At 37.0% G+C, this 26,721-nt stretch overlaps 2 protein-coding genes across 3 annotated transcripts in view; both read left to right on the forward strand.

The window, feature by feature from the left end:
• Window positions 1-9,826, forward strand: part of LOC136823022 (leukotriene A-4 hydrolase-like) — a 170,381-nt gene extending 160,555 nt beyond the window's left edge. Inside the window, exons 10-20 of one of the 2 annotated variants that reach the window (XM_067079322.1) lie at window positions 1,051-1,121; window positions 2,371-2,486; window positions 3,948-3,973; window positions 5,136-5,286; window positions 5,911-6,017; window positions 6,207-6,286; window positions 6,519-6,573; window positions 6,726-6,824; window positions 7,869-7,960; window positions 8,331-8,438; window positions 8,951-9,826. In XM_067079322.1, coding sequence (XP_066935423.1) covers window positions 1,051-1,121; window positions 2,371-2,486; window positions 3,948-3,973; window positions 5,136-5,286; window positions 5,911-6,017; window positions 6,207-6,286; window positions 6,519-6,573; window positions 6,726-6,824; window positions 7,869-7,960; window positions 8,331-8,438; window positions 8,951-9,083 — 1,038 coding nt within the window. In that variant the 3' untranslated portion in view covers window positions 9,084-9,826. Of the gene's footprint in view, window positions 1-1,050; window positions 1,122-2,370; window positions 2,487-3,947; window positions 3,974-4,036; window positions 4,063-5,135; window positions 5,287-5,910; window positions 6,018-6,206; window positions 6,287-6,518; window positions 6,574-6,725; window positions 6,825-7,868; window positions 7,961-8,330; window positions 8,439-8,950 lie in introns of both variants that reach the window. The other variant, XM_067079323.1, reaches the window with a different exon arrangement.
• Window positions 9,827-13,674: 3,848 nt separating this feature from the next.
• LOC136823013 (uncharacterized) lies at window positions 13,675-24,749 on the forward strand. Its single transcript, XM_067079318.1, has 7 exons — window positions 13,675-13,738; window positions 18,987-19,088; window positions 20,049-20,164; window positions 21,696-21,727; window positions 22,608-22,653; window positions 23,669-23,792; window positions 24,556-24,749. Exons 1-7 carry the CDS (start codon window positions 13,690-13,692, stop codon window positions 24,747-24,749), a joined length of 663 nt encoding a protein of 220 aa, XP_066935419.1. The 5' UTR covers window positions 13,675-13,689.
• The last annotated feature ends 1,972 nt before the right edge of the window (window positions 24,750-26,721 follow it).

Genomic DNA, 26,721 nt, shown 5'->3' on the forward strand with positions numbered 1-26,721 from the left:
ACGTCGTTCAGTATCTCGGCTACGAAGTCATTGTCGTCTTTATCTTTGGCTCTTTAACGCCATGGATGATAATGTTGGCATCCCTAGACTGATTTCTTTGTTCTTCAATTTGTTCTTCGACTTTCTCGCTACAGAGAAGCCGTTTGATATTTGATATGTTTAATTCGTTGCTGGTTTTCGTCATCTCAGCGTAACTTTTATCAGGAATTTTCTCTTGGTCCGTTGTAGTCTTCGCATTTATGGTTTCTTCGATTTTGTTTACGACTTTTGTTTCCAAGACGGAAAATTCTGTTTTGATTATTTCAGTTACTTGATTCTTCTCCTTTAGATATCCTTGACATCTTGCTTGCAGCTCCTTAACAACACAGCTCAATCTCCTCTCGTTCTCACTATTGTTTTTGTGGCTATCGGTGCAGCTTTTGATTCTTACTGATTGATCGATTATCTTTTTATTCAGTTCTTCATCGATTGAGCAGCAATTTATACACTGGTACTTTCGATATCCTTTATTCAGGAACAGCTTTGATTGATACGTTGGAAGTCCAGTGCATGCATAATGTACTGTCCTCTGGCATTTTTGGCATTCGATTCTCATTCTCGTTGTCTTTAATACAGTTCTTTTCCGTGCATTGGTCGGCGTCATTTCCATTTTCTTCCTTGTTAGATGTTGCAGCAAGAGAAGGCATTTATTGACGAAATTTGGTCGTTTTTCATATTTTTTTATTTTTAGTTTTTATTTTTTATTGCAGGGAATTAGATTTTTATCGAATAAGGGAGCGAATCGGATAGTAGAATGTTGAATTAGAGGGCCTCGATTGTTTGTGCATTACCTTTACATCCAGCTACGGTGCGCAAGGTCTTGAGCTCGAACTCTGGCCGACGATCGAGGGTAAGTGGAGAAATCCAGGGAGAAAGAGTGGCTCCCTCCCCTACCTCCGGGTAGACAGCTATCGAAAGAGAAGCCTTCGGGTCGCCTCCGACTGTGGTTGCAGACTTACTTACTTTACATCAAGTTCTTTACAGAAACGATTCAAATTGTTCTTTGTTTAGGTTGTGGCTCACGAGATCACTCACAGTTGGACTGGCAACCTCGTCACTAACATCAATTGGGAACATTTCTGGTAAGATTTCCCTAACTGACGTCGATGCAATCAATGCAGCGTTAAGGCTGGTCTCCACCTGCGCGCTCCAATCGTACTTTTTCGAGCAAAGCTCCATTGGCGTGATCTGACGTAACGGTTGAAAAAAGTTGAAATGTGTTCAATATTTTTTTTTGAGCGTGCGCTACATTTTTATTACGTAATCTTTTTTCCAAGCAATAAATTGACCCCGAAAAGTGCGATCGCAGCGCGCTCAAGTGGAGACCGGCCTTTAGCTTGTTAGACTAAAACCGTTTTTTACAGCATTTTAGCAAGTAAGAAATTTGGTTTAGTGGGAAGATACTGGCTAATGTAACATCTTCTCCTGGGATATTCATTAAATTTGCGTGCTGTTTTAGGGAGTATGTTGGTTATTATGCTCGCCCACAAGCTCTTCTAACTCCTTTGTGTGTGGTGATACAGTTGAACTCGTGTAATTCTCAAGGGACCGAGAATTTTGTTTGAATTACATGAGTTTCGAACTAAATGAGCTTGTATTTTTTTGACCTGTTTTGATGAAAAAAGACTGTACCACCACCGCGAACCACTATACTCGACTTTCTTTGACAGTTTAAACGTGTCTGCCTTGTAAACTAAAACATTCAAGTTAGCTGACACGGTTGCCTCTCGTTAACTCGATCTTCAAGGGACTAAGACTTTTCTTCGAATTAAAGAGAGATTTGAATTAAAGGGAGCATTTTAAATTCTCGTGTAACTTATGGCATGTCCAAAAAAGACATACGTTTGGCGCAGAAAAATGGGGAACTTTGGAATGGTCATTTATACGTCAAAAGAAGCGTATTAGGATGTAGATTTTAGAACTGGCTGCTAATTAAATTAAATTTTTGTCATTTTTGAGAAATTAGGGAAAAAGTGCTTTATGACATCATAATTGAGGGGACCAATGTTTTACGAAGAATACCGAGCCTTTGCAAATAGATTTATTGTAGCGAACCGTGGTGCAATGGTACAGCATCCGGCTACAGTTCGCAAGGTTATGGGTTCAACCCCCAGCCGGGTCATACCAAAGATTACCAAAATGGTACTTGATGCCTCTCTACTTGATTCTCAGCAATTAAGAGACATATCATGGGTAAGTGGAAATATCCAGGTAGAAAGAGTGGCGCCCTCCCCTACTTTCGGGTAGATAGCTATCGAAAGAGGAGCCTTCGGGTTACCTCCGATTGCGGTCGCAAACTTACTTACTATATCATAAAATTTTCTCTTACAGGTTGAACGAAGGTTTCACACGTTTCGTGGAAGGAAAGATTATGCAAGAGATCGAGAAGGACAGCCATGGAGGAGATTTACAAAAAGGAATCGAATACAAAGAGTTCATGGCTATTAGTGAGTACTTTTTTTTTTAATTGAGTTTACAGTTGATGCTCTCTATAATTCGATTTTCATTGGGAATTGAATTTTCATCGCACGAGAGAGAGGTTATCGAAAAGTAGAGTGCCGTTTATAGGTGTTTTAGTTGATGGCTTTCATTTCAATATTATCGAATAATGGAGAGTATGGAATAGTAGAACGTGTACGTTGAATTTGAGAACGTCAACTGTATTTTCCTTTCTATGAAGAATGACTGCCAAATTTTAGTGCTCTAGCCACTGACCTTTATATATCCCTGGACCAATCTGTATCCGCCATCTTTGATCGAAGTTTTTTTTTGAATTGGTACCCGTAAAGAAGCCATTGCAGTATTAAAAATTAACGTCTAACAGCGCTACATCATCAAAAGTTTTCGAGGGAAAGTAGATCTAGCGCTCTCGATGCATTTACACCGCTTTTGAGTAGTGCCGACATTAGGGTACCACTTTTCAAAAATCTCTGATCAAAGATTTTGCTTGGCCGGAATTGAGAAACTTGGTCTAGGGTATATAAAGGTCAGTGGCTCTAGCACAATCTGAAGTGTCGCTTTATACATCAATCCTTTACAGCGCGGTCGGCTTCTGAGGGGATCGGTAACGAACTTATAATACAATGACGTTAAAATTATTTGTCAATGAGAATGTCAACGCAACGAATTCAGTCATTTTGTCGTCATTTCTTCCTGGTAAACTCGAAACCAGTCTCCCTAATGCTTTAAAGGGTTATAGTTGTATCATGCCAATCTGGTCGACTAATTATGAGATGGTCGTCAAATACTCGCTGTTTGTAGGAAAATAATTATAAAGATTAAATTCTTTCCAGTCCTCATATAGGGATGATACTGGTGCCTACAGGAAAAAATCCCGAAAAATGTCACTGGTGAAACAAATATTCTTTGATAACTTCTTTTTTCCCAAAGTAATAACTCTAGACTATGAACGGAAAAAAAATTGAAACGTCAAAAAAGAAGACGTTACAAAGCAAAACAGATCGAAACGCGTTAGTTGCACTTACGGTTCCGTTTCGCTCCAAAAGAAAATGAAGCTATTCTATTGGTTAGAGTTGACGTAAAACTTGAATGTAACCAATAGAATGGCTTCATTTCGTTTCCGAGTGAAGCAGAACCGTCACGTGTGAACATGATCTTGTTTTACTGTCACGTGTGAACATGATCTTGTTTTACTGTCACGTGTGAAGATGATCTTGTTTTACTGTCACGTGTGAACATGATCTTGTTTTACTATCACGTGTGAACATGATCTTGTTTTACTGTGTATCAGAACGGAACTGCTCCATTTCGTTGCTCCGAAAAATCAGTATGAACACTTCCTATCCGTAACAAATACCATAGCGGGGCGATACAAAACCGTAACGTCTGAATGGTCTGAACCTCTATTCCTCTCCACCGCTAACCATCTCCGTTTTCTTCTATTTCAGTCGGCTTGGATGACTTGAGAGATGCGGTAAGAAAGCAGTACATAGTAGTACAATACATCCTTCATTTCTCTCCAATTTTCTCATTATAGGTGGTATTCAAAGACTGACGGATTCAGTAAGATTGCATTCATTAACTCCTACTAATTTTTATAACCTTTACTTTGATTCCACACTTGTAACACAAATAACCTTTTTTTCTTTAACATTGTTAAGCCCGGTCTCCATTTTCGCGCGACATGAGCGAAAACTTTTTGATGTTCTTGTAAGGTCATTGGTTGGTTGAAAAATGAAGCTAATCCATTGGTCAAAATTGAAGTAACGGATGAAAAAATGTCTTCTGACATTACATCACGGACCCAACAGCTGATTGGTTGAAAGTGACGTATTGACTGATTTTACGTCACTTACAACCAATCAGTTGTTGGGTCCAAATAAGACATTGCAATCGTTAATTATTGGAAACTATTTGTAATTCAAACTAAAATGTTGGTCCCCCAATTGGAAAATTTTTTCTTTAAACCGAATCATTCTGTAATTCGAAGAAAAATATTGGTACCTTGAATATCGAATTAGAGAGAGAGAGTCAACTGTGATTTCGAACTAACGTTAATCTAGCTTTGAGCTACTAAATTACATGTATTGTGTGCTCGTTCGTTCGTTCGTTCGTTCGTTCGTTCGTTCGTTCGTTCGTTCGTTCGTTCGTTCGTTCGTTCGTTCGTTCGTTCGTTCGTTCGTTCGTTCGTTCGTTCGTCGTTCGTTCGTAGTTCGTTCGTTCGTTCGTTCGTTCGTTCGTTCGTTCGTCGTTCGTTCGTTCGTTCGTTCGTTCGTTCGTTCGTTCGTTCGTTCATGCGGTAGTATTTTTTGTTCGTTGTTCGTTCTTTATCATGTTGTTCCCTTTTTCTATTATATTGCCAGCTATATGGGTAATCAGAGATGGTTTACGATATTTTGCTAGTAGATAGCTTTAAATAGTAGAACCTCTTTATGTCTAGCTCTTTCTCAAAAGACGACTCCCTCGAAAAGAGTGAGACAAAATAATTGGGAGGGTTCGATCAGGACTGGAACGAATGTACGGGCGAAAGATCTCAAATAATCTGATTTGATTATTCCTGTATGTGGAAGGAGCCCATCTACATTCCCCTATATAATTATAATTTTTGTAACAAAATACCAACAACCTACTTTCAGGTCAAAACTTATGAGGCTGACGGAAAACTGCGATTCACCAAATTGGTTCCATCTTTGAAGGGAGAAAGTCCGGACGATGCATTTTCAACGGTTCCTTACGAAAAAGGGTACACGTTTCTTTATTACATCGAAAACCTGATTGAAGGCGGAGGTGAGTCGCTCTGCGTGCTTCACATATAAATAAAACTACAAGCAAAGTCATCATATTTGAGAAAAAAGGGAAATTCCCACGAAATCTTACAACCACAAACGATTTGGAAGCACTCTAAATTAGGCTGGACGGGTAGAGTTTTAACTCTGAGTTAGGATCTGAGGAACTAAAAGTTTAAGAATATAGCCTGGAACTCTATAAACCCCTCCCGAATTGAAATATTCGAATAAATTTATCAACTTATCGCCCGAACTTTAAATTGTTGAAAACGAGGAATTAACCAAAATTCCCAATACATTTTGACCGAGATTGTAGATTTACATTTGAAACTTTTTTGCCAGCAAAAAATTTAGTTAGCATATACTGAATTTACTGAATTTACTAAATTGACAACACACGTGCAAAGTTTAGTTGACTGCTCAAACTTTTGAACATTTAAAACAAGCTCAAGTTGGCAAAATGCACTCAAAATGAAATCTATTTGGAGGAATAGAATGAAAAATCTAAGAAGCCTATCAGAAAATTTGTGGAGAAACCATTTTTCTCGAAAAATATGCTAGGACACTGCCTTATCAATTCTACTTACTGAATGCGATTATTGTTTACCATTCTTTCCCCTTGCAGAGAAAGTGTTCAATGGTTTTTTGAGACATTACATCGATACTTTCCAACGACGTGTTGTCACTACTGCTGATTTCAAAAACGAACTGGAAAAGTATTTCGCTGATAAGGTTTGTCATTTTTATCATGTAAATGACTCCAGTCTTCTTTAATGGGATAAACTTTCGCGGGGATCAAATTTTCGTGGTTGAGCCTATCCGCGAAATTCAAAAATTAGTTTATCCGCGAAATCCGTGAAATTTAATCCCCGCGAAAGCTTATCCCTTTAAAGTATTAGTTCTCTTATACTTACATTTCAGCCAAAAGATTTGGAAGCCATCAAAAACATTGCATGGGACCGATGGCTTTATGAAGAAGGGATGCCAATTGTGGACAACAAGTATGAAATACAATTTTCAATGTATTTCTATCAATAAGAACTGACAATTTCTTTCCAATTTTTTTTCAATCCCTACCAGGCGATGTCCCTACATCAAAAATAGAACCGACCGAATTTTCGTATTTATTCCCTTAACTAAAGAAAATTCTTGATATCTTGAAGATCGAACTATAACTAGTTAATTGTACCAAGGAAGGTCGAAACTTTATTAAATTATATTTTATCTTTTTAGTTATGACGATACTTATGCAAAGGAAACCAAAAGTTTAGCTCAGAGATGGCTTGAGGTATGTTCGATTAACATCCATGATATAGATTTTCATAATTGTTAGTCCTGGTCCTAGAGGGGGACGCTTATAAGGTACCCGAGAGTATAATACTTAACTTTGATTTTGAAAAAGGTATCTAGAAATACACACCTTTCCTTTTCATAACATAGGCTGACTTATCAACAGAATTCGACCCGGCTGAATACAACGCCTTCATCACACTCCAGAAAATTGATTTCCTGACTAAATTGTTTCTTCTACCTGGAGAGGTAAGTGCCATTCAGTGTGAGGCTTCAATGAATGATTCTAGCGGAATCTTCTGACATTACAACACAGACCCAACAGCTGATTGGTTGTAAGTGACGTAAAATTAGTCAATACGTCACTTTGAACCAATCAGCTGTTGGGTCCATGGAAGACATTGAAATGGTGCATATCATTTCAAGGAGTGTTTCGTTCAATGCTCCTAATAAGGAAATGAAGATGCTTCGTCATAAATTGTAACCCCCTCCTCCCCTCTGATCCTCCAATACCCTTACTTACCGGCATGTGAATGGAATAAATCAAATTCCGAACCCATTATTTATAGCAAATTTTTATTCATAATATAACAATAGCGTTCAGTTTGAGGTCGTTGTTTTTATTTTCTGCCCGCGCAGCTTGATTATAATCAATTTGCAAGGCAAAATTAATGACAACAACGAACGAAAGCTTAACGCTGTTACTATTATTATCTATATCGGACATTATACAACGTTTTTTTCTAGCGTCAAACAAGTCTTTTCTCTTCACAATGCAATGTCTTCAACAAGTTTTTAACACCTTATGAGCGGGCCACAAATGACCAAAAAGTGTTTTTTTTGACGTCGATTTAGTCTCACCGCTTCAATGCAACGACTTCAATAAAGTCCCGAGCGGGCCGCAAATGACGTTATCGCCCTTTAACCAGGGCGGTTAATGATATATCAGCCCTCTGAAGCGCGAGGCCTTAGTTTTCTCAACGCGCGTATGACTATTTGAGTCATAGAACCTTTCAATACCGCCCGCCGTTTGAATCTTTAATGGCTTATTTCATGACCGCTATATGGATAATAATATCCTAGTGCCATTTTTGATGAAGACATACAAGAACTAGTTTCCCATTAGACCAATTTTCATGGTATTTTCCACATGGAGGCCAGTTATTGACCGGTTCTTCCAGTTGTTAGATGGTCGATGGTCTCTCAGCGTGCCTGTGTGACACGGACGGTGAAAAAACTTCATACTGAATTTCCATACAATTTTGTTATTGTATAACTTTCTTTCTTTCGTAGGATCCATCTCAATATTTAGCGTTGGAAATGACGAAAAAGTTGGCGAATACTTACGACCTTCTCACTGAGACAAATGCTGAAATCGTTTTCCAGTGAGACAAAAAATTTTCTTCGAAAAAGATAATTTTTCAATTTTTCAATTTTGCAGTTAATTTTTCTTGAGTATCTTCTTCTTCCTTTCTGTTTCGCCTTTTTTGCCAATTTGATTCGTTCTTTTAAGTCGTTTTGTTGTCGTGTGATACAAGGTGGAATGCACCCCCCCCCCTGAGCTTAGGGGGGGAGCTAAACCATTTTTGCTTGATTGGGGGCTGTATTTTCAAGAAATACTGGGGGCTAGCTTGCTAGGGGGGCTGAGTGTTGTGCCTCAAGGGGTGTAAAAATCGCCATTGTAATTGTTTCAAAACGAGGCAGTCGTTACACTCAAAATAATTTATGAAAAGACCTATCCTTTCATCGTTTCAGATTCCAACGTTTAGCGATCCGCTCCAAATGGGATGACATTGTTTTCAACGACGTCAAAAATTTCATGACCAGTGTTGGAAGAATGAAATTCTGCAGACCACTATATGTGTAAGTGTTATTCACTAGGTTTAAGAGGTGACGGGTATGTCCGAGCACGAAAAATCTAAAATCGACCCTTAGAGAGAGGGAAAATTTACGTTTTTGGGACCCTTTGAAAGACTTTTCCCAAAAATTTTTGAACATTTTCACTCGATTTTTGAAAATCACGCCCCTTTGAGAAGAGGGAATTTCGATTTTCGTGAATTTTGGACCTTTTCAGAGAATGAATTGGTTTTTGTAACCCTTAGAGAGACTTTTGAGGGTGTAAAAATGGGACCCATTTGGATCGCACATACCCCTCGGGTTATTTATTAAGCATACAGTAGTGGGTTAGTTTGTTGACCAACGTGCATCCTCATGAGCTGTTTCCTCTCTGATCTTAGACCATGTTTCTGTCTTCGAATTCAACAAAATTTGAAAAATTTAAAAAAATCTTGCCTAATTTGTTTGTTTTAATTACATTTCGGCTCCGACGAAAAACCATCAGTTTTACCATCACTGTTCTATACTTTTTTTTATAGCCTTTTGAACAAGAACCAAGAAAGTGGGTATCGTCAATTTGCAATCGATACTTTCTTGGCAAACGAAAGTTTTTACCATCCCATCGCTGCACAGATGATTCGTCAAGACCTTGGATTACCACCTGCCAAATAAATTCTCCATAATGCATCAGTCAGCTTATGATCCATATAAACGAAGAACCATACGATTTCCAGCGTGCTGTCACTCGATTTTGCGTGCGATTATTAGAAATGTCAATAGAAATGGCTTAACTTAAGTGTGACAATACATCAAAATGTCTTATTTCAAAATCCATTCATTGGCTTTACGTGTGCACCATGTTCTGGCTATCCATAGATTTATAAAGCTTGAAGGGCTAGATGTCGTGCTTCTGCTGAAAAGTGTGCCTTGGTTAGGTAGGAAATCTGTCCTAGGTCACGTGACATTACAATAGTATTTTAGCGCTTAACCAATCAGAAGCTTCGAGGATTTTCGGAAACAATAGAAACTGTATTTCTTGCGATATTTACTTTTCTTTGTCTGCGTTGGCTTAAAGCACGACATCTAGCCCTTCGGGTTTATAAATTTGTGTAGCTATCATGTAGAAACCACTCTTAATAGAATAAGTCTTGTTTCGCTGACATGGTTTCTACATGGTAGCTTCAACAAATGGATACTCAAAACGAATGTATTTTGATTGATTGTGGGATTGATTGGTATTTGATTTGTGTATTTTGGGGAATAATGACTTATTTCAAAGTCCATTCTCTTTAAGTGTGAACATATATTTTTTCCATGTAGAAACCACCCTTAATGGAATTAGTCTTATTTCGTTTAACATTGATTCCACATGATAAAAAAAAGAGTGCACACTTAAAAGCAAATGTATTTTGATTGATTGGTATTTGATTTGTATTTTGGGGAATAATGACTTTAGAATAATTGGTGACGCGCTTTTTTGATGCGAATTTGTTCATTTGGGGAATAATGACTTTAGAATAATCAGGAATAATGGACCTTTTCATAAATTACGTTACAAACATCACTTGCCTCGTTTTGAAATCATTGCGGTGACCGCTGGAAGGGATTTTATTAAAACTACTTCCTACTCATAAAAAAATCATTTAATCTCAAGAGACATAATCGACAAGGTAATTGTTTGAATACTAGGCAAAGTGATGTTCGTGACGTAATTTATGAAAAGGTCTATTGGTGATGCGAATTTTGTTGGGTACAGAAAATCTTTTACCCCTGTCATGTCATTTATTATCTAAACTTTGTATCTTAACGTACCTGCGTGGTTTTGAAATTTTGATTGATTTTTAGCTTATGTCGACTTTTTCTTGATTACTTTTTTTGACCTTGATAGTTGCTTGAGTGGTATCCCCACTTTTGATCGTGCTAGCATTATACACACATTTTTAGATTGAGTTTCTTTGGTTTCTTGATTATCTATGTTTGACGCTTTTTATTTATACTTTCATCTACTAGTATTTACAACTATTTTATCCCATATATTTCTTTAAAAATAGTAAAATTTTTGAACTTTTTAAGAATTTTTATCAGGAAAGTCCAAATATTGAAAAATTTAAACAATTTATAATCCGAATTGGAAATCATTTATCTACCCGCTATTTTTTCTTTATTTGAAAATTTCAAAAGTGCTACGAGTTAAGTCAAATGGAACTTATTTACAAGAGGCCCCCAACGGAGTCCCTGATCACGCCATCACGTCAAAAAAGGCCCAATCACGCAAACCAATGGGGTGGCTCACTTAAGGCTTGGGGACACGAGAAGTTTTTTTCACGTTGGTGCAATGCAACTTGCTCTATCCCACCAACACAAGAAAAAAGTGTGTGCTCCCATGGTTTCTTTTTATGTTTCATGGGACAAAAAGTGAGGGAAATACCCAAAAGACAGGCTGATTTTGATTCGAATCAATTTTGTTCCCATCTTCCCAGGGACAAAAGTCAGATTTCACTTTTATTGGTAGAAAGAAAAATGGGGTGGAGACACGAGGAAACGTTTCAGGTTGGTGGAATAGAGCATGTTGCATTGCACCAACGCGATAAAAAAAATTCTCGAGTAGCCAAGCCTTTGCGGTATCTTACGATATTATGGTATCTTTCCCTTGGCTTCACTGTTATTTTTATGCGTCATATACAAAAAATGAAAAAAAATATACTGTCAGGATTTTCGACCAAGTGATATGATATATTGCTGCCATTATTGCATAAGACTCCATTGTCTCGTGTTGCCAGTGTTATCAAGGTTTATAAGGACAAGCACAAATTGTTTCGGTGTAATGAGCTTTATAAGCTCTGGTGTTTTTCGATCATAAGATTCGACTGCTTTTCCAAGTTCCTGGGCCCGCGAGTCATTTGTTTTGGCCTTTGGGGAAATTTTTATTTTTATTTGATGGATATTTCGGGGTCTTTAATGATTAGACGATATCCTTTTTTCTTATAGATGAAAATTGGATCTGATAAATTGCAATAACTGTTTGTATGTTCAGTACAAACAAACATTCCATATGTAGGTTTTTTGTCATCTTTAGTTTTCTCAATTCCATTTTTTCTGTAAGAAGGACATTTAGCCTGCACATAAACAAAATTGAAAGGCACTTTAAGAATTGACTTCAGATTCATTTAATAATGGGCTTCTCCAGGAAGTAAATATTTAATTGATCATTTTTATATTTTGAGGAGGTCAGCTTCACCCTTCTTCCCCACCTTCATTTTTCCGAAATACCAGAGGCTCCCCTGGACGTTTAGCCGTTTTTAGGTACACCCTGGATTTTCAAAAGATTCACTAACCCCCTGGAATTTCCAGGCTTTTTTAGTGTGCGGGGGGGGGGCTACATCGGAAATCCAAGAGTTTAGTGAAAAGGAAAATGTATCAGGAAAACGACCTCATCAACATATTCTGAAATAGCCTACAGTTAATGAAACATCGTCTAAACTTTTCTGACATCCTTTTAATTTAAGGAAGAAATTTAATGGACACAATCAGAATTTTTTGATGAAGGCAGGCTCTTGTATTTCTTGTATTCACATTATGGTAAGTTAATGAATTATTATTTCGACTGGTAAACCCGGGGGGGGGGGGTACTTGGCAAAAATTGATGATGGGTATGTGCGGACGGTAAGGGTCGGTTTTTTCACCTTTCAAAGTCTCTCTAAGGGTCGGAAAAATCAGGATCTTTAGGAAATCTTTTGATTTCCAGAGAAAAAATTGTAATAAAGTCTCTCTAAGGGTATGAATTATTTCAAAAATCGAAAAGAATAGTAATAAAGTCTCTCTAAGGGTTTGAATTTTTTCAAAAATCGAAAAAAAAAAATGTTATAAAGTCTCCCTAAGGGTCACCTTTTCAGCAAAAATCAGTCTCTCTAAGGGTCGGTTTTCGGAGGTCCCGTCCGCACATACCCATCATTCGCCAAACCTATTACCCCCCCCCCCCCTGAGCTGGTAAAGTATTGATACTTTGATAAGAATTTTTAGTTTACAGTATTAAGTTTTCTTATAATAGATGATGCCTTGAACAAATTTTCTCAATGCATACATGACATAAAATCATGTTATTTCGTATATTTTGATGATTGACTTTCATATACCATATACAGTCATTGATATAAAAACATCTTGTTCATAATGTGACTGTCACAATTTTATTTTGCTCCATGGATATTCTAGTTTCTGAATTGATATTTTGAAAATTTTTTCAACTTTGATTTATTTACGTGGTATTATTTTCAATGCAAGAGTTTTGTAAAATTTTCTTGTCAACTTATTGGTTTGTCGGTAACAGTTTTCAAATGGTTGTGACCTTTTGGAAGCGTGCGTTAGAGTTTACCGAACGAACACTTTTACTAAGTTCCTTTTGATACAGGGGTATTCCTTTTGAAAATGTTTAGATCCACTGGTAGCAATAATTGTAGTTGCATTGTTGTACATTAAAGACACGAATTCACGAGCCTCGAAGCTAAGATAAGATACAAGTACTGCCTCGCGGGGGGGGGGCGTGCCGCTGGTCAGGGTCCCTTTTTTAGGCTCTGAAGATATCTGACAGGGTGTTAAATTTACTAATTTTCAAAATGTTTACCTGACAGGGTCGACTTTCGGTAATTTTTTTCAGGGTGGAAATTTTTAGAAAATTTTTCAATTTGTTGTTTGCTTTTAGTCATTTTGTCCACTTTTCAGGGTGAAAATGGGAAAAGAATGTCGAGCTATGGAGAACATTTGACCGTGAATGTACTTACAGTTGACGCTCTCTGATTCGACATTTTTCTAATTGATACATTCCATTATTCAATAATAATGAAAGCCACCATCAACAAGAAACACTCATAAACGACACGCTCTACCACTCGAAGCGCTCCCTTATTACACCCCCTTCTCACAGACCCACTGGGAAAATTGGCCAAAATATCGTCCCCGGTGGAAAATTATTCTCAAATTTTCATCCCCACTGAAAATAATCAAAGAAACACATCCTCATTTCAAAATATTCACTATGTTTCCCATCAAAAGAAATGAAATCCCCAGCCATAAATAAATATGGGAATATCAATCTCCATCGAGTTTCAGTCCATTATCTTTATCGCCACTGGCTGAAAAAATCCTACCGGGTTTGTGAGAAGGGGGTGTCTTATTGGATGAAAATTCAATTCCTCTTGAAAAACTGCAGTTTTCAAATCGAGCCTGTAATAGTTATATTCTATATTTTCTTGTTTTTCTTTTAGCTCAGAATCATAAACAAATGATCAAAATGAAACTTTTCACGATTATGCCTTTGGTACTAAACCTTGGTAAGACCCTTCATAACTTTTTGGGTAGCCTGGGTATCCATACTCAAAATTTCAGAAAAAAAACTCTTACCTCAACATACAAAGTTTCTAAAATTTTAGAGTCTGGTGCAACTAAAACAGTTATGGTAAAGTTTGTTTGATACCGTCTGTGAGTGAACCCTTGTTGACAGACTATCAAAACTTTGGAAACCCAGGCATACAGACATAATTACTTACCATAAAACCTCTTTTACAAACTCTAAAAACTTTCAAAACTACTTAAACTGCATCGAAACATCAGCCACATTTATAAAGGCTCCTTATTTTCTAATTCGTAAACTCAAACGAAAATAACTTTATTTATCATTTTACTTTCATCTCTTCTTATCACGTTAGTGGGTCGTCTAGAAAGCGTACAATGTGCAAGATAATAAAGTAAATATAAATGTATATTTATAAATGCTATTGACAATAACACTTCTTTATAAATCAATATCATATAATCCAATATATGAAGTAATATATTAATACTATGGCACTATGGCACTAAAGTGGTCAAAGACTAGACTCTTTGAAATTAGAGAGACTGTAACGACGTAATAGCTTAACAAGTGGGCGGGCGGGCGGGTTCGTAACAATCTAACAACCTGTGAATAGCTTCGGACAGCCGCCCTTTTTAAAGTCTGACATCACGTGACTATGAAGCGCCAAAAGAACAATAATAAATTCATTTATTTTCTAATTCGTAAACTCAAACGAAAATAACTTTATTTATCATTTTACTTTCATCTCTTCTTATCACGTTAGTGGGTCGTCTAGAAAGCCCTGTAAATAGTTGTAACAGAAGAACGCGATTGAAAAATATAAGAAATAACACCAGAGGCCTAGCCTCGCAGAATGAGACATCAAATGCTCTAAATAATCATCATATACTGTAAAAATTTTAGAGGCCTAGCCCCAAAGAAGCAGACATCAGTTGTTCCAGATTATCATCCACATAGCCATCTTTATAAAATCAGAGGCCTAGCCTCACAGAATTAGACATCAAATGCTCTAAATAATCATCATATACTTTAAAACTTTTAGAGGCCTAGCCCCAAAGAAACAGACATCAGTTGTTCCAGATTATCATCCACATAGCCATCTTTATAAAATCAGAGGCCTAGCCTCACAGAATTAGACATCAAATGCTCTAAATAATCATCATATACTGTAAAAACTTTAGAGGCCTAGCCCCAAAGAAGCAGACAGTTGTTCCAGATTATCATCTGACAGATTTCCATCTAACCGTGTTTCTGGAAAAGACGATCCTTTACCCCGTTGTTGGCGGCACATGTGGCTCCTCCACGACGAATGCTGTGGGTCCCAAATAGCTTTTCATTGACCCCAATTCGTTTCATAAGACTCATGACTGCTGATCCTCCTCAATAATGGATTCGTACACTCGTTTGATGTGTTCAGGCGTGATTGGAAGCTTCTTGGTCGCAGGCTTAGAACAAGTACGTCTTGCTGTCTCTAAGGCATAACTGGCCATTACTGAATCTGTTGGGTCAGGTTGGTTATTGACATTATGAGTGTGTTTGATTGCGTAAAAGCAGCTTTCGATCACTGAGAATGATATTCCTGACTGTATGAGGCTGACGAAAAACAGCACCACGTGTACGTTTCTTTGGCAGCGAATTCAACAACTTCATCGAACTTTGCTCTCCAGTTTGACCAACGCTTGAAGTAGGTAGCATATTTTCTAATCGTGTTATTCGCTCTTGATTTCGACAGCACGTCTTGTAAACCGTGTGCTAGTTCCTTCAGGTGGTCATCCTGTACCTGGTTAACGATTTGAAGCGAACTGGATCCTAAAAATGCAGAATTAATCAGCTTGGGTTAAATAACCTGATAAGGCCAATTTTTCTTACAAAACCTTCTGATCAAGTGGCCCAGCCACGGTGTAACCCAGTTACACGGTGTAACCCAGTTACACTTTTTATTTCTCTCAACCCGGTTGAGCATAGGAGGACCCCATCTAGGTCCTAAAATCTAATGAATAATGGGTTACCTCTAAGGCTAACCCTGCCCAACTGGGCGAAAGTACTTGGGAAGGTGGGGCAGCTTATCCGATAAGGCCCAGAACCCAAAACTCAACTCTTTATTAAAATTGCCACAATACCCCCACGATAATGTGGAGAACCGAGAAGGGAATACTTGTAGTTGCCCAACTTCAGGATACCAGCAGTATCTATGAAAACCATATGATCGACTACTAAACTTGAACATATCGGTCCGTTTTGAAGCAGTGACCAAAATGGAGCGGAACGCCAATACGGAATTATCAAAACTCCTCTAATACCATGCGTAGATATGATAGTTCTCAGCACCCGGGTGATTAAATTAGCCGGGGGAATCCAACGGTTGTTTTCAAAACGCCAATCCTGCGTAAATGCATCCACCGCTTCCGTCCCAGGAACGTAGAATTTCGAGTTGAATCGCTCACATTTAGTGTTATTATAACTAGCAAATCTATCAATATTCAGGGGACCCCATAGACCATCTATAAGTTCAAAGAATTCGTCTGTGATCTCCCAATCATCGGTGTCTACTAACTTAGAAATGTAGTCAGCAGAGGCATTGAAACGTCTAGATATCCAGCGTACTTCTAAGTCTATACTGAAAAGCCTTGATAGATCGTTAATATTTATAGCTAGAGACTGTAAGTCGGATTTGCTACTACCACTCGAGCAAATAAATTTTTTTGCTGCCATATTTTCGGTTTGCCAAGAAATAAACTTTCCTGATATTTTAGGTGCAAAGGATTGAAGACTAAATCGAATAGCTTCAAGTTCGCGCCAAGTCGAGTACTTCTCCTTCGTCAAACATACGAAAACATTCTTTTCTTCCACTTGCTTCAAATAAAAATAGCACCCATACCATGATCGCTTGCATCAGACTTTATAACAGTTTTGTTTTGACAAATGCTAATTGTGCTCCTTTTGTTTAACATAGAAATATTATCTCTCCAAAATATAATCTCTTTGTGTGCCTCTGGGAAATTCAAAATGTTCAGTTTATCATCCCAAGAGGGCTGTATCGCAATACATCTGTAAATGCTTCTAGTTTGCAATCTAATTAGGTTTGACAAAACAAATTTCATTGAAACTACTTTTCCAGCAACACGAGAAAGAATTCGAGCAGTTGTAAGAGGATTATTTAATAACTTAGCAATCGAAGAGAGGAGAGAGGAGACACGCTCCTCTGTAACTTTGTAAGTATTTTCAAAAGTATCTAGCTCTATTCCTAGCCAGGTCATTCTTTGTGTGGGCTCCCATTCCGATTTTTCTTCATTTGCTAGTAGACTAGTATTATCTAACGTCATCCAGGTAAACAGATAATTTTACGCCTTGTGAATGCCATGTAGAAACGAGTGTTCTTAAAAGTTTCGTTAAAAGGGCTGGGACGGTAGATAACCCAAATGGTAACACTGTAAGTACAAAAAATCTTTGCTTCTTTTCCAGTTCCCAAGAAAATCCCAAGAAAATTTGGTGTTCAGGAAATATATCAAACTTGAAAGAAAACCGTCAGGACGTACAAAATGTTGGAATTCGCGCCAATCGTCAAACTTAATATGCTCCTTGATCAAAGATCTATTGACATGTCGAAGGTCGAGAATAATGCTTGCCAGAAGGACAAGTATCTCAGTAACTGATCCAGATTGATGAAGTCATTTATCGATGACGTCACAAAAGCAGTGTTGTCGAAAGCAGAATGATTATTTGAACGAAAACTTTCGGTCGGAGGGGATAGAAACGACAATTTTGTAACCTTCTTTTATGATACGCTCAGAATAAATTTATTAGCTTCTATCTGTTCCCAGAACAGATAATGTTTCTTAAGCCTTCCTTTAACAGCCCCTGAATCTAATTCAGTGCTATCAAATGCATTTCTTAAAAATTTTTGTTCAAAATCAAAAGAAAAACACTTATCTTTTGTATCATCTGAGCTGTCGTCTGTCACGCTATCTGATTCGTACTCCCTAACAGTGGCCTAGCCAGCTGGAGACTTATCAGCAATCTTTATCAGCTAATTTCGATGATCTGCTTGGCCAAAGTGGAAGATCTCTTCTTTGAACCTGCCTCAATCAGCCCCAATAAATCCTCGACGTCCTCTTTAATGTTGTTATTAAACTCAACTTGTTTTTGGTTCGAATTGAATTTGAATTCTGATTCACGTTCTTGCCAGCCTTAAGATCCTTATGTAAGGACCTAAATTTCACGTCAAAGTACTCTTTGAGCTCTTTCCTGTTCATCTTGCACTTCGTAACAATCTAACAACCTGTGAATAGCTTCGGACAGCCGCCCTTTTTAAAGTCTGACATCACGTGACTATGAAGCGCCAAAAGAACAATAATAAATTCATTTTCCAACAGCCATTTTGTTTAGAAATGCATTTTCATTTGTTTATCTTTTTTTACAATATCAGCTTTTTCCATAAATTATGCGCGCGCATAGAAAAATATCGAAAACCCCGCGAAAATTCTGCTCAATGCCTGGGCGCGTTTTAGCCAATTAGATGCACTCGCATATGCAGGGACAAGAATCCCTGCAGACGAGCTAGTTGGACCAGACCGTAAACCAGAGACAAAATATTAAAAAAATAGACGGTGAAATAGTTTACGATCTGGATATCCAGGCTACTTTTTGGGCTGATCTACTCATCAAAATTCACCTAAAGTTAATGTTTACGTTTCATTGCTGACGATACACGCTTTTTTATATAAGAGCGTCCAACATTTTTTGAAACCTTTAAAAATGTTCTGAAATTGTTCTGTTTATTTCACCATTTTGTGAGTATTTTTGTGCAATTCCTAAACAATTGGGTGTTCTGTGTTTCTTAAAATTTAGCCCATCGAAACTTTGTGTTCTTATATAGTTTGCTCTCATGAAAAAAGCGTTAGTTATGCCTGGTACACACTACTACACCTCTTACTATCATTTAACGTTTAATTACAAAAATTCCGGGGGGCATTGACCTTGACGACCGCCGGGGACGTGCTGCTGGAGTTTGAAAAATGGACCCTGTCAGATATAGTAAATTTGGGACCATGTTAGAAAGAAAAATCGACTTTCACTCTGAAAAGTAACCAAAATGACTAAAAGTATAAAAAATTGCCCTGAGAATTTACAAAATTTGTGACCCTCTTCCACCCGCCCCCAAAAAAAAAACATAACGAATTTTTCTGAATTTTATGCATATCTATGCTCCTCCCTTTTCATTTTAGCATACTGTATCCAACCACAATTCAAGAATGCACAACCATACACTCCAATTGATTCCACCAAACTTGATCAACTTCCAACGATGCTCAATGCCACCAATCCAGGTACCAAGTGAAAGATGCAGCACTGATAAAATAATCGTTTCTCCCTCACACCTCAAACCCACAGACTCGCTAAATATCGTCGCAGCAAAATAAAAAAGCTTTAAGTCCATTTATTGGAAAATTGAGTTACGACCATACCGCTTTTAGAAAAATAAGAATTTTTTACTTTATTTTCAGGGTAAAAAAGTTTAGGACAAAAAAGCCTTGCCCAGAGTGGAAACAATTTTGGACTTAAGGCTTTTTTAACACAAAAATCAATTGTTAGTGGTTTTTCAGGATTTAAGGAAAAATAATTTAAAATTGATTTTCTCAAAACAACAAAAATTTGATGTTTTGTTAAATTATCAGTAATTTTTCCGCCATAATGGAAGAAGGAAAGGTTCGAATCTGTATAGGTGATCCCTTACGCAAATCAAACGTTTGCTTCTCTCAAGGTTGCACACATTATCATCATCCCAGCTGGCACACGACATTGTTTTATCGTTTGTCTAATGTTCATAACGTCCATATAATAATGTAAGATGAGCGTTGAAACAACGTCGTGTACCAGCTGATATACTTCGATCTTGGTCCTAAAGGCTACACACAACTACAATCTCGTTCCATGCATATTATCAGCATATTATTGTCTACCAATGGCCTTATTCAGTAACGTCGATAGAGGAATACATGGGAACGGAGTTGGGCCACAAAACTAGTATCCTTATTTTCTAGGTATCTGACACCTTGGAACCACCATTTGACAGTTTCAATTTTTATGGTTTTTATCTTCCTACAGTTGACTCTCGCTAATTCGAACTCGAACGGAGAATCCTTATCTGGTCGAGTTATAGAGAGATTCGAATTATAGAAAGGATTCAGAGGTTTTCTTCTTGACGGAGACTACAAACAAGTTCGAATTATAGAAAGATTCAAAATAGAAGTTCGAATAAGCGAGAATGTACTGTATTTTCAATTCAGGTCCGTATGGTTTCAGCAGTGCAACGATTTTGTATCATGGAAATATCCAAGAAAGTGTGAATAACCCAGTTATTGAGATCAAGAATGGAATGACTGGAACACAGATTCAAATTAGAGTAAGTTGAATTCATATTCCCCTTATCAACTTTTAACAACGTTCCCGGGGGTACTAGGGTTGCGAGCTGACGGGGGGGGGGGGGTGCCATCCAACATTCGACCCTTGGACCCTCACCGGGACAAAAAAGGAGAAAACAAAGGACATTTTTGCGAATTTTACGACCCTTATTGTGACAAATTTGACCAAATTTCGATCTTTCCGGGGGTAAAAAGTTGAAATTTTCCCATTTCTCAGACCCTTAGTGGGATTGAAATTAGATTTTCTGATTATCTCGACCCTTAGCGGGACTTTTGAAATCCAAAAAAGTACCCTTAAGGGCGGCACATACCGTACCCTCCATTTTCCTAAATTTGCCGAAGAACCCCCCCCCCCAGGGACAAAGTAGGCTGCTTGTATCCTCTAACGAATTCGTGCTACGGTTTTGTAGAGGTCTGCGATTCAGACTAGGGACAACGTGATCGCCTTCTGAGGGAGTCTGGTAATGAATTTACAAGGACACTTTTTTCCAGCGCATGGCATTTCTTTTTTGCTGCTACTAAATAAACAAAGCTAAATTTCACTCTATTCCTTATGAGAAACATTTGTTTGAGCTTCTTAGGTGGACGTAGACGATGCTATCATCCGTCATATAGGGATAGTAAACGCAGGGAAATATAATGCGAAAAGTTTACAGCTGCAGCTTACGGAAAAAACAGCGGCGGTAGCGTTTGGAACATTGTAAACACCACTGCTTTCTCCCTTTTCAAATTAATCCGCCTCCTAAATTATTCCCTTTTTATTGATCATGTATGGACGATAGGATCGTCTTAGGTGAAGTACAATACTCTCTTTAGGATTCTAATAGCTAAATGACATTAATTTTTTTTCGCAATGCAACATACTCCATCCCACCAACCTGAAACGCTTTCTCGTGTCTCCACCCCATTTTTCTTTCCATCAATAAAAGTGAAACTTCACTTTTGTCCCAGGGACAAAATCAGCGTGTCTTTTGGTATTTCCCTCACTTTTTGTCCCATGAAACAAAAAACCATGGGACACGCACTTTTTTCTTCTGTTGGTGGGATGGAGCTAGTCTAAGACGAGTTTCATCTAAGATAGGTAGCTGTTGTCGTAAACACAGACTCTATCCGCCGCGCAACATATTGCGTTTTATAATATACAAACTATGTTATATCATAATAATATGTTATACGGACGATAACTTTTCGTGTCCCCAAGCCTTTACAAATGCAACAAACCATTTCAAAAAAGCCCAAGAGGCACTCAAGGCAAGGGTTCTAACGTTTTAAAAAGCGAGAAAGACGAAAGGTCCAAAATTTTGAAAAATCTGACCATTTTTTTGCCTTAGCCCTTAAAATGAACAAGAACTTTCAAGAAAATGCACCACAAGGGTCGATTTGTCGCCAAAGATATATGTAACGTAGTACAACTACTGTCAATAATCTTGAATCACCATCCAAGTGTATAGAGACTTCGCTGTATTATAATCTTTCTTTTAAACATGATACTATCTATATTTTATTTTCTAGGTAGAAACCAAAGTAAACGGAGCTAGTATATGGTAAGTTTTCATAATGCTCTTAAAAGTACTTTTAAACCCAACAAAAAGGGTTATTTAAAGGTTTTATTTTTACATAAGTGTCCCAGTTTCATATCACTATCTGACACATATTTTATATCAGGACAGTGTCTGCCTATTGATTTATTATGCTGATATAAGCAAAAAAATGTTTTTCTTTCCCTTTTTCTGATCAATCTTGCTCTGCATCCGTGCCAATCCAACGTGAAAAAGCTTATGAATTAAAATTGATGAGTAAGCAAACGATATCACTCTTATTTAAAACAAAACATTTAAAAAGGGACGCCCCCATTGGTTTACTTGGTTCAAGGCAAGGCTCGATTTTTCACCCAAATTTACTTAAATTTGAAGGTATTTGCCCATTTCAAGGCACAAAATGTTCAGATTTTCCAAACGTTGCCCAAAAAAAGTTTTTCTCACTTTTTTTAACCGTTAGACCAACCCTAACCATAACCAAGCCTCCTGGGCTTTTTTGAAATGGTTTGTTTTTCTCACTTCGATATTTGGAACCCTTAAGGGCCGCACATAAGTGCCTTATAAACACCTACGAAATCAGCCAGTAAAGGACTTAATCTTCGGTTTGAGATTTCCAAATTTTTGTATGCAGGCTAAAGAAGATGGAAAAGCAAAGGATCAAAAGAAGATTTTGCCTCCAGAAAAAACTTTTTGATCATTTTTTTGGTAAAATCGAAAAAATTTATCAAAATTCCCCAAAAATCTGATATTCTGGTCTGTAAAATGTCTTTCACTTAACAAAAATCATTGAAAAACTATGTGTTCAGGAGTTATATGAGAAAACTTTTGCAAAAGTTTAAAAAGTATTGAAGGATTATTTCAAAAGATATTCAACTTTGCTTTTCAGTGTTATGGATGATGTTCCACAAGATGGTAGCGAAAACTGTGGAAAGGTGAGTAGGATGTGATAACACATTTCAGTCATATTCGTGTCACTGTATTTTGATACTTTTTTCCTTCATCTTACTGCAATCATGGACAAAACATTTGAGACAAAGGGGATTTCCCTGCGAAATTTTAAACACCACAAATGATTTTAAAGCGCGTTTAAACTACAGTTGGAAAGTAGAGTTTTAACTTTGAATCTTAACATGAGACTTAGACTTAGGACCTTAAGATCTCAGGATTCAAAAGCTCAATATTGTTCCGATTAGGCTCGGAATATAGCCTAGAAGCCACCCAACCCCTCAAAAATCTAAATATTCAACGAAAGAAAGCGGAACTGCTAAAATAGCAATTCACGCCCGAACTTTAAATTCTAAAAAAACGTTAAAATACACTAAAATCTCAATATGTATCGACCATGATTGTAGCACGGCCTTAGTATGAACACAGATAGCACAACAATACAAACATATGGTGTATTCTTTGGTACGGGGATCTGGAATAAGCGAATACACGCGTTACGAAATTATAGTCAAAACGCGTGTGATTACTCGAAAAAGTTCACGTGATTTTATTCCCATGTTACTTGCTTTACAATTTACAACTGATAACTTTATTAGTGTCAATAAATTCGAACCAATCAGAAATAAATGTCATGTAACAAGCACACAAAAATTTCGAGTAAAAGCGTGATTTAGCTTCAGACTTAAATTTTGCAACCTGTGTATTGGGTGGAATCTTTTTTCAACATTCAATAGCCGTCGGAATAGAGAGTATCAGTGTTGACATATTCAAAAACGTCGATTACAATCAGATGGGAAGGGGTGTTGGAATAAGAATCCCCCGGGTATAAAACTTTCCTATAGTAAGTATAGTTGATTACTAGGGGCCTTCCGTGAGTATCGTATATATATAATTGTGGTTTAGCCAGGGCAATACAAAAAAATATACCCAGTATACTGGGGCATGTAGAACCCTTTTTACATCATAAGGAAACAATTTCAAATGGTTTTCAAATTTCAGGGTCAAATTGATGTCTGTTATACGCCAGCACGAGATGGAATGAAATTCGAATTTTATTGCACTGAAAGTTGTGACTCGGATGATGTTGGATTTTATTATCGAATTGTCAAAAGTCCAGTTGGAGGTGAAAATAAAATTTTTGAAAGTTTTTAATGTTATAGTAGGGGGCCAAGTCAAGTTCAAAAACATACCAACGTCAAAACGATCGAGACAAGATTTGACGTCAAATCACAGTAGAGCTGACAGTTAGTTGGTCTTAAAGCGGCTGTATTTCTTTGTGTAAGAGAGTTGTTGTAATACGTTTTTTTTGCTCAGAATTTCATGCTCTATCAGTTGGTACCAACCACTTTCGTTTATTTTGACTTTTGAAAATAAGCTTATTTAATAACCCTTATTTTCTCTTGCAGTTTTGCCTATGGCGTCACTATTTTGGTCATAAAAAGTTTCCCCGGACCTAATCCGCGTCCTCCCTCTCAAAAATATATTGTAATATACTGTTCTTTGGAATAAACTAAAAAGGTTAGGTCGTAAAAAAGATGTCACGGAACCCCAGGCTTGGATCCCTACTACTAATGGTTTTATTTTCACATAGGTGTTCCCGTTTCATATCAGATACATATCTCATATCGGGACAGTGTCTGCCTATTGTTATATTGTGCTGCTATAAGCAAAAAAAAAGTCTTATCTTTTCTTCTTTCTGACAAATCTTTCTCCACATCCGTGTCAATCTAATGTGAATAAGCTTGTGAATTAAAAATGATGAGTATAAGCAAAGAATATCACTCTTATCTAAAAGCTCTAGCAGCATCTGATTTATGTCTCTTAAAAACCCAAAAGTCATAAGGTGTCATATGGTGTTATCATATCTTACTATTGAATTATTATAGCTGACGATTTATGGTGTACAAACCTCCCACAGTATGATTGGCCCTCAAACTTACAACCGACGCCCCGAACTTTACCACCCAGAGGTACCACACCGCCCAATCTAGATCAAGGCTCGAGCAGTATCGTCAACCAGGCTAAATACAGTTTCGTTTTAGCCTTGGTATCTGTAGTTTGTTTGTTTTTATGGAAGTAATTTATTAAACGCTGAATGATTGTAATAAGCTGTTAAATGGTTTAAGAATATGCATTAATAATTAGTAGATACCACACTCCTGTCTAATAGGCACGATGGAATCCTTTCTCTTCAAATGAAATAACTGTGAGAACCCCCGAGAATCTTTCGAAAATGTCGTTTATATTAATTGTAAAATATTTTATCCCCTGTAGTTGCCCCTAAACGCGTTTTCCCTAAGTTTACGGGTGTTATACTTTCAAAATCTTTTGAAATTCTGAAACTAAAACTTTTGATTTTAAATGTAAATTGACAAATTATTGTTATGAAATTAATATAAACATTATTTCTGGTTTAAATTACCAAAAAACTGAATTTGAATTTTCAACATTGGTCAGAGGACTGATTTTTGCCAATTTCTTATGTTCAAGCCTTGTCTACAGTAACAAGAAGCCCGTTAGGCGTGAAGGCCCAGCAAAAGCGAAATTTACGCGATTTTCGCGAATTTCGAGATTTTCAAAAATTCCAAAAAATGTTTAACAAGATTTCAGGAAAGGGATGTCCACTCCAAAGGATTTAAAATTTTACTGCGTCGAGCAAAACAAAATGAAAAGTAAGTCGACAAGGATAATTCTCCCTTTCTTCATTTCTTAGAACAGGGAAGTGAAAAAATAAACGAAACATAATGTAGTCAATCAAAAACAAATTGAATGTTGAAAGCTCGAAACTTTCTACCCAAAGGTAAACAATCAAATTCAAAATATCATTAAATTCAACTTCCATAAGAAACAACATCATTGCATGAAAAAAGTTCTAATCTTGTTCAAATTTACACATGAGCTGCATTTTAGTCTACATTTACCATGTCCATATTCCATTTAAAATTAGTATTTATATATAATAATTCTATGTCGAGTTTGAAAAATCAAGCCGCCAATTCGTAAAACACAACAGATCCAGAAACAACCATATTCACACGTAGCATCATGGAAAAAGTTCCAATCTTGTTCAAATTTACACATGAGCTGCAGTTTAGTCTCCATTGCCATATTCCATTTAATCGGTATTTGAAATAATTCTGTGTCGAGTTTGAAAAATCAAGCCACCAATTTGTTGAACGAGACAGATCTAGAAATATATAACCATTTTCACACGTAGCATCATGGAAAAAGTTCCAATCTTGTTCAAATTTACACATGAGCTGCATTTTAGTCTCCATCGCCATATTCCATTTAATCGGTATTTGAAATAATTCCATGTCGAGTTTGAAAAATCAAGCCACCAATTCGTTGAACGAGACAGATCTAGAAATATATAACCATTTTCACACGTAGCATCATGGAAAAAGTTCCAATCTTGTTCAAATTTACACATGAGCTGCATTTTAGTCTCCATTGCCATATTCCATTTTAATCGGTATTTGAAATAATTCTGTGTTGAGTTTGAAAATCAAGCCACCAATTCGTTAAACGAGACAGATCTAGAAATAACCATTTTCACACGTACGGTAGTATCATTGAAAAAGTTCCAATCTTGTTATAATTTACACATGAACTCCATTTTAGTGTTCATCAGCAAATTTCAGAATCAAGTCTTTTTGAAAACAAGAAACTAAAAGTGAAAGCGATTTAAGGTATATACAGAATTTTCACTCAGAAAGCTTTATGAAAACTATAACATATGACAGAATGTTGAAAAAGTTTACAAAGAAAAATCACTACAAAGTTTCTTTGGTTTGAAAGTCTCTTGATCACTAAAGCAAAGAAAATGTTCAAGAAAGTATGAATCAACACATGAAATCAATCTCCTCGCTTCAACCGCCATCTTGTATCTGTTTTGTTTTGAAAACGTTTGTTGTTTAAGGAGCGCGGAATCAGAAAATATATCTTTTTTAGCCAGTACCTGACTTTCGCAAGCTTTTTCCTCTCCAGACGGCAAAAAGTGTGTTACTGGTATTAAGCGCCGTTTCTACCAAAACGGACACACAGAAGGA

This window comes from Clytia hemisphaerica, unplaced genomic scaffold (genome assembly GCF_902728285.1).
Source record: "Clytia hemisphaerica strain Z4C2 unplaced genomic scaffold, Clytia hemisphaerica genome assembly, whole genome shotgun sequence".
In the NCBI taxonomy this organism is placed as follows: Eukaryota; Metazoa; Cnidaria; class Hydrozoa; order Leptothecata; family Clytiidae; genus Clytia; species Clytia hemisphaerica.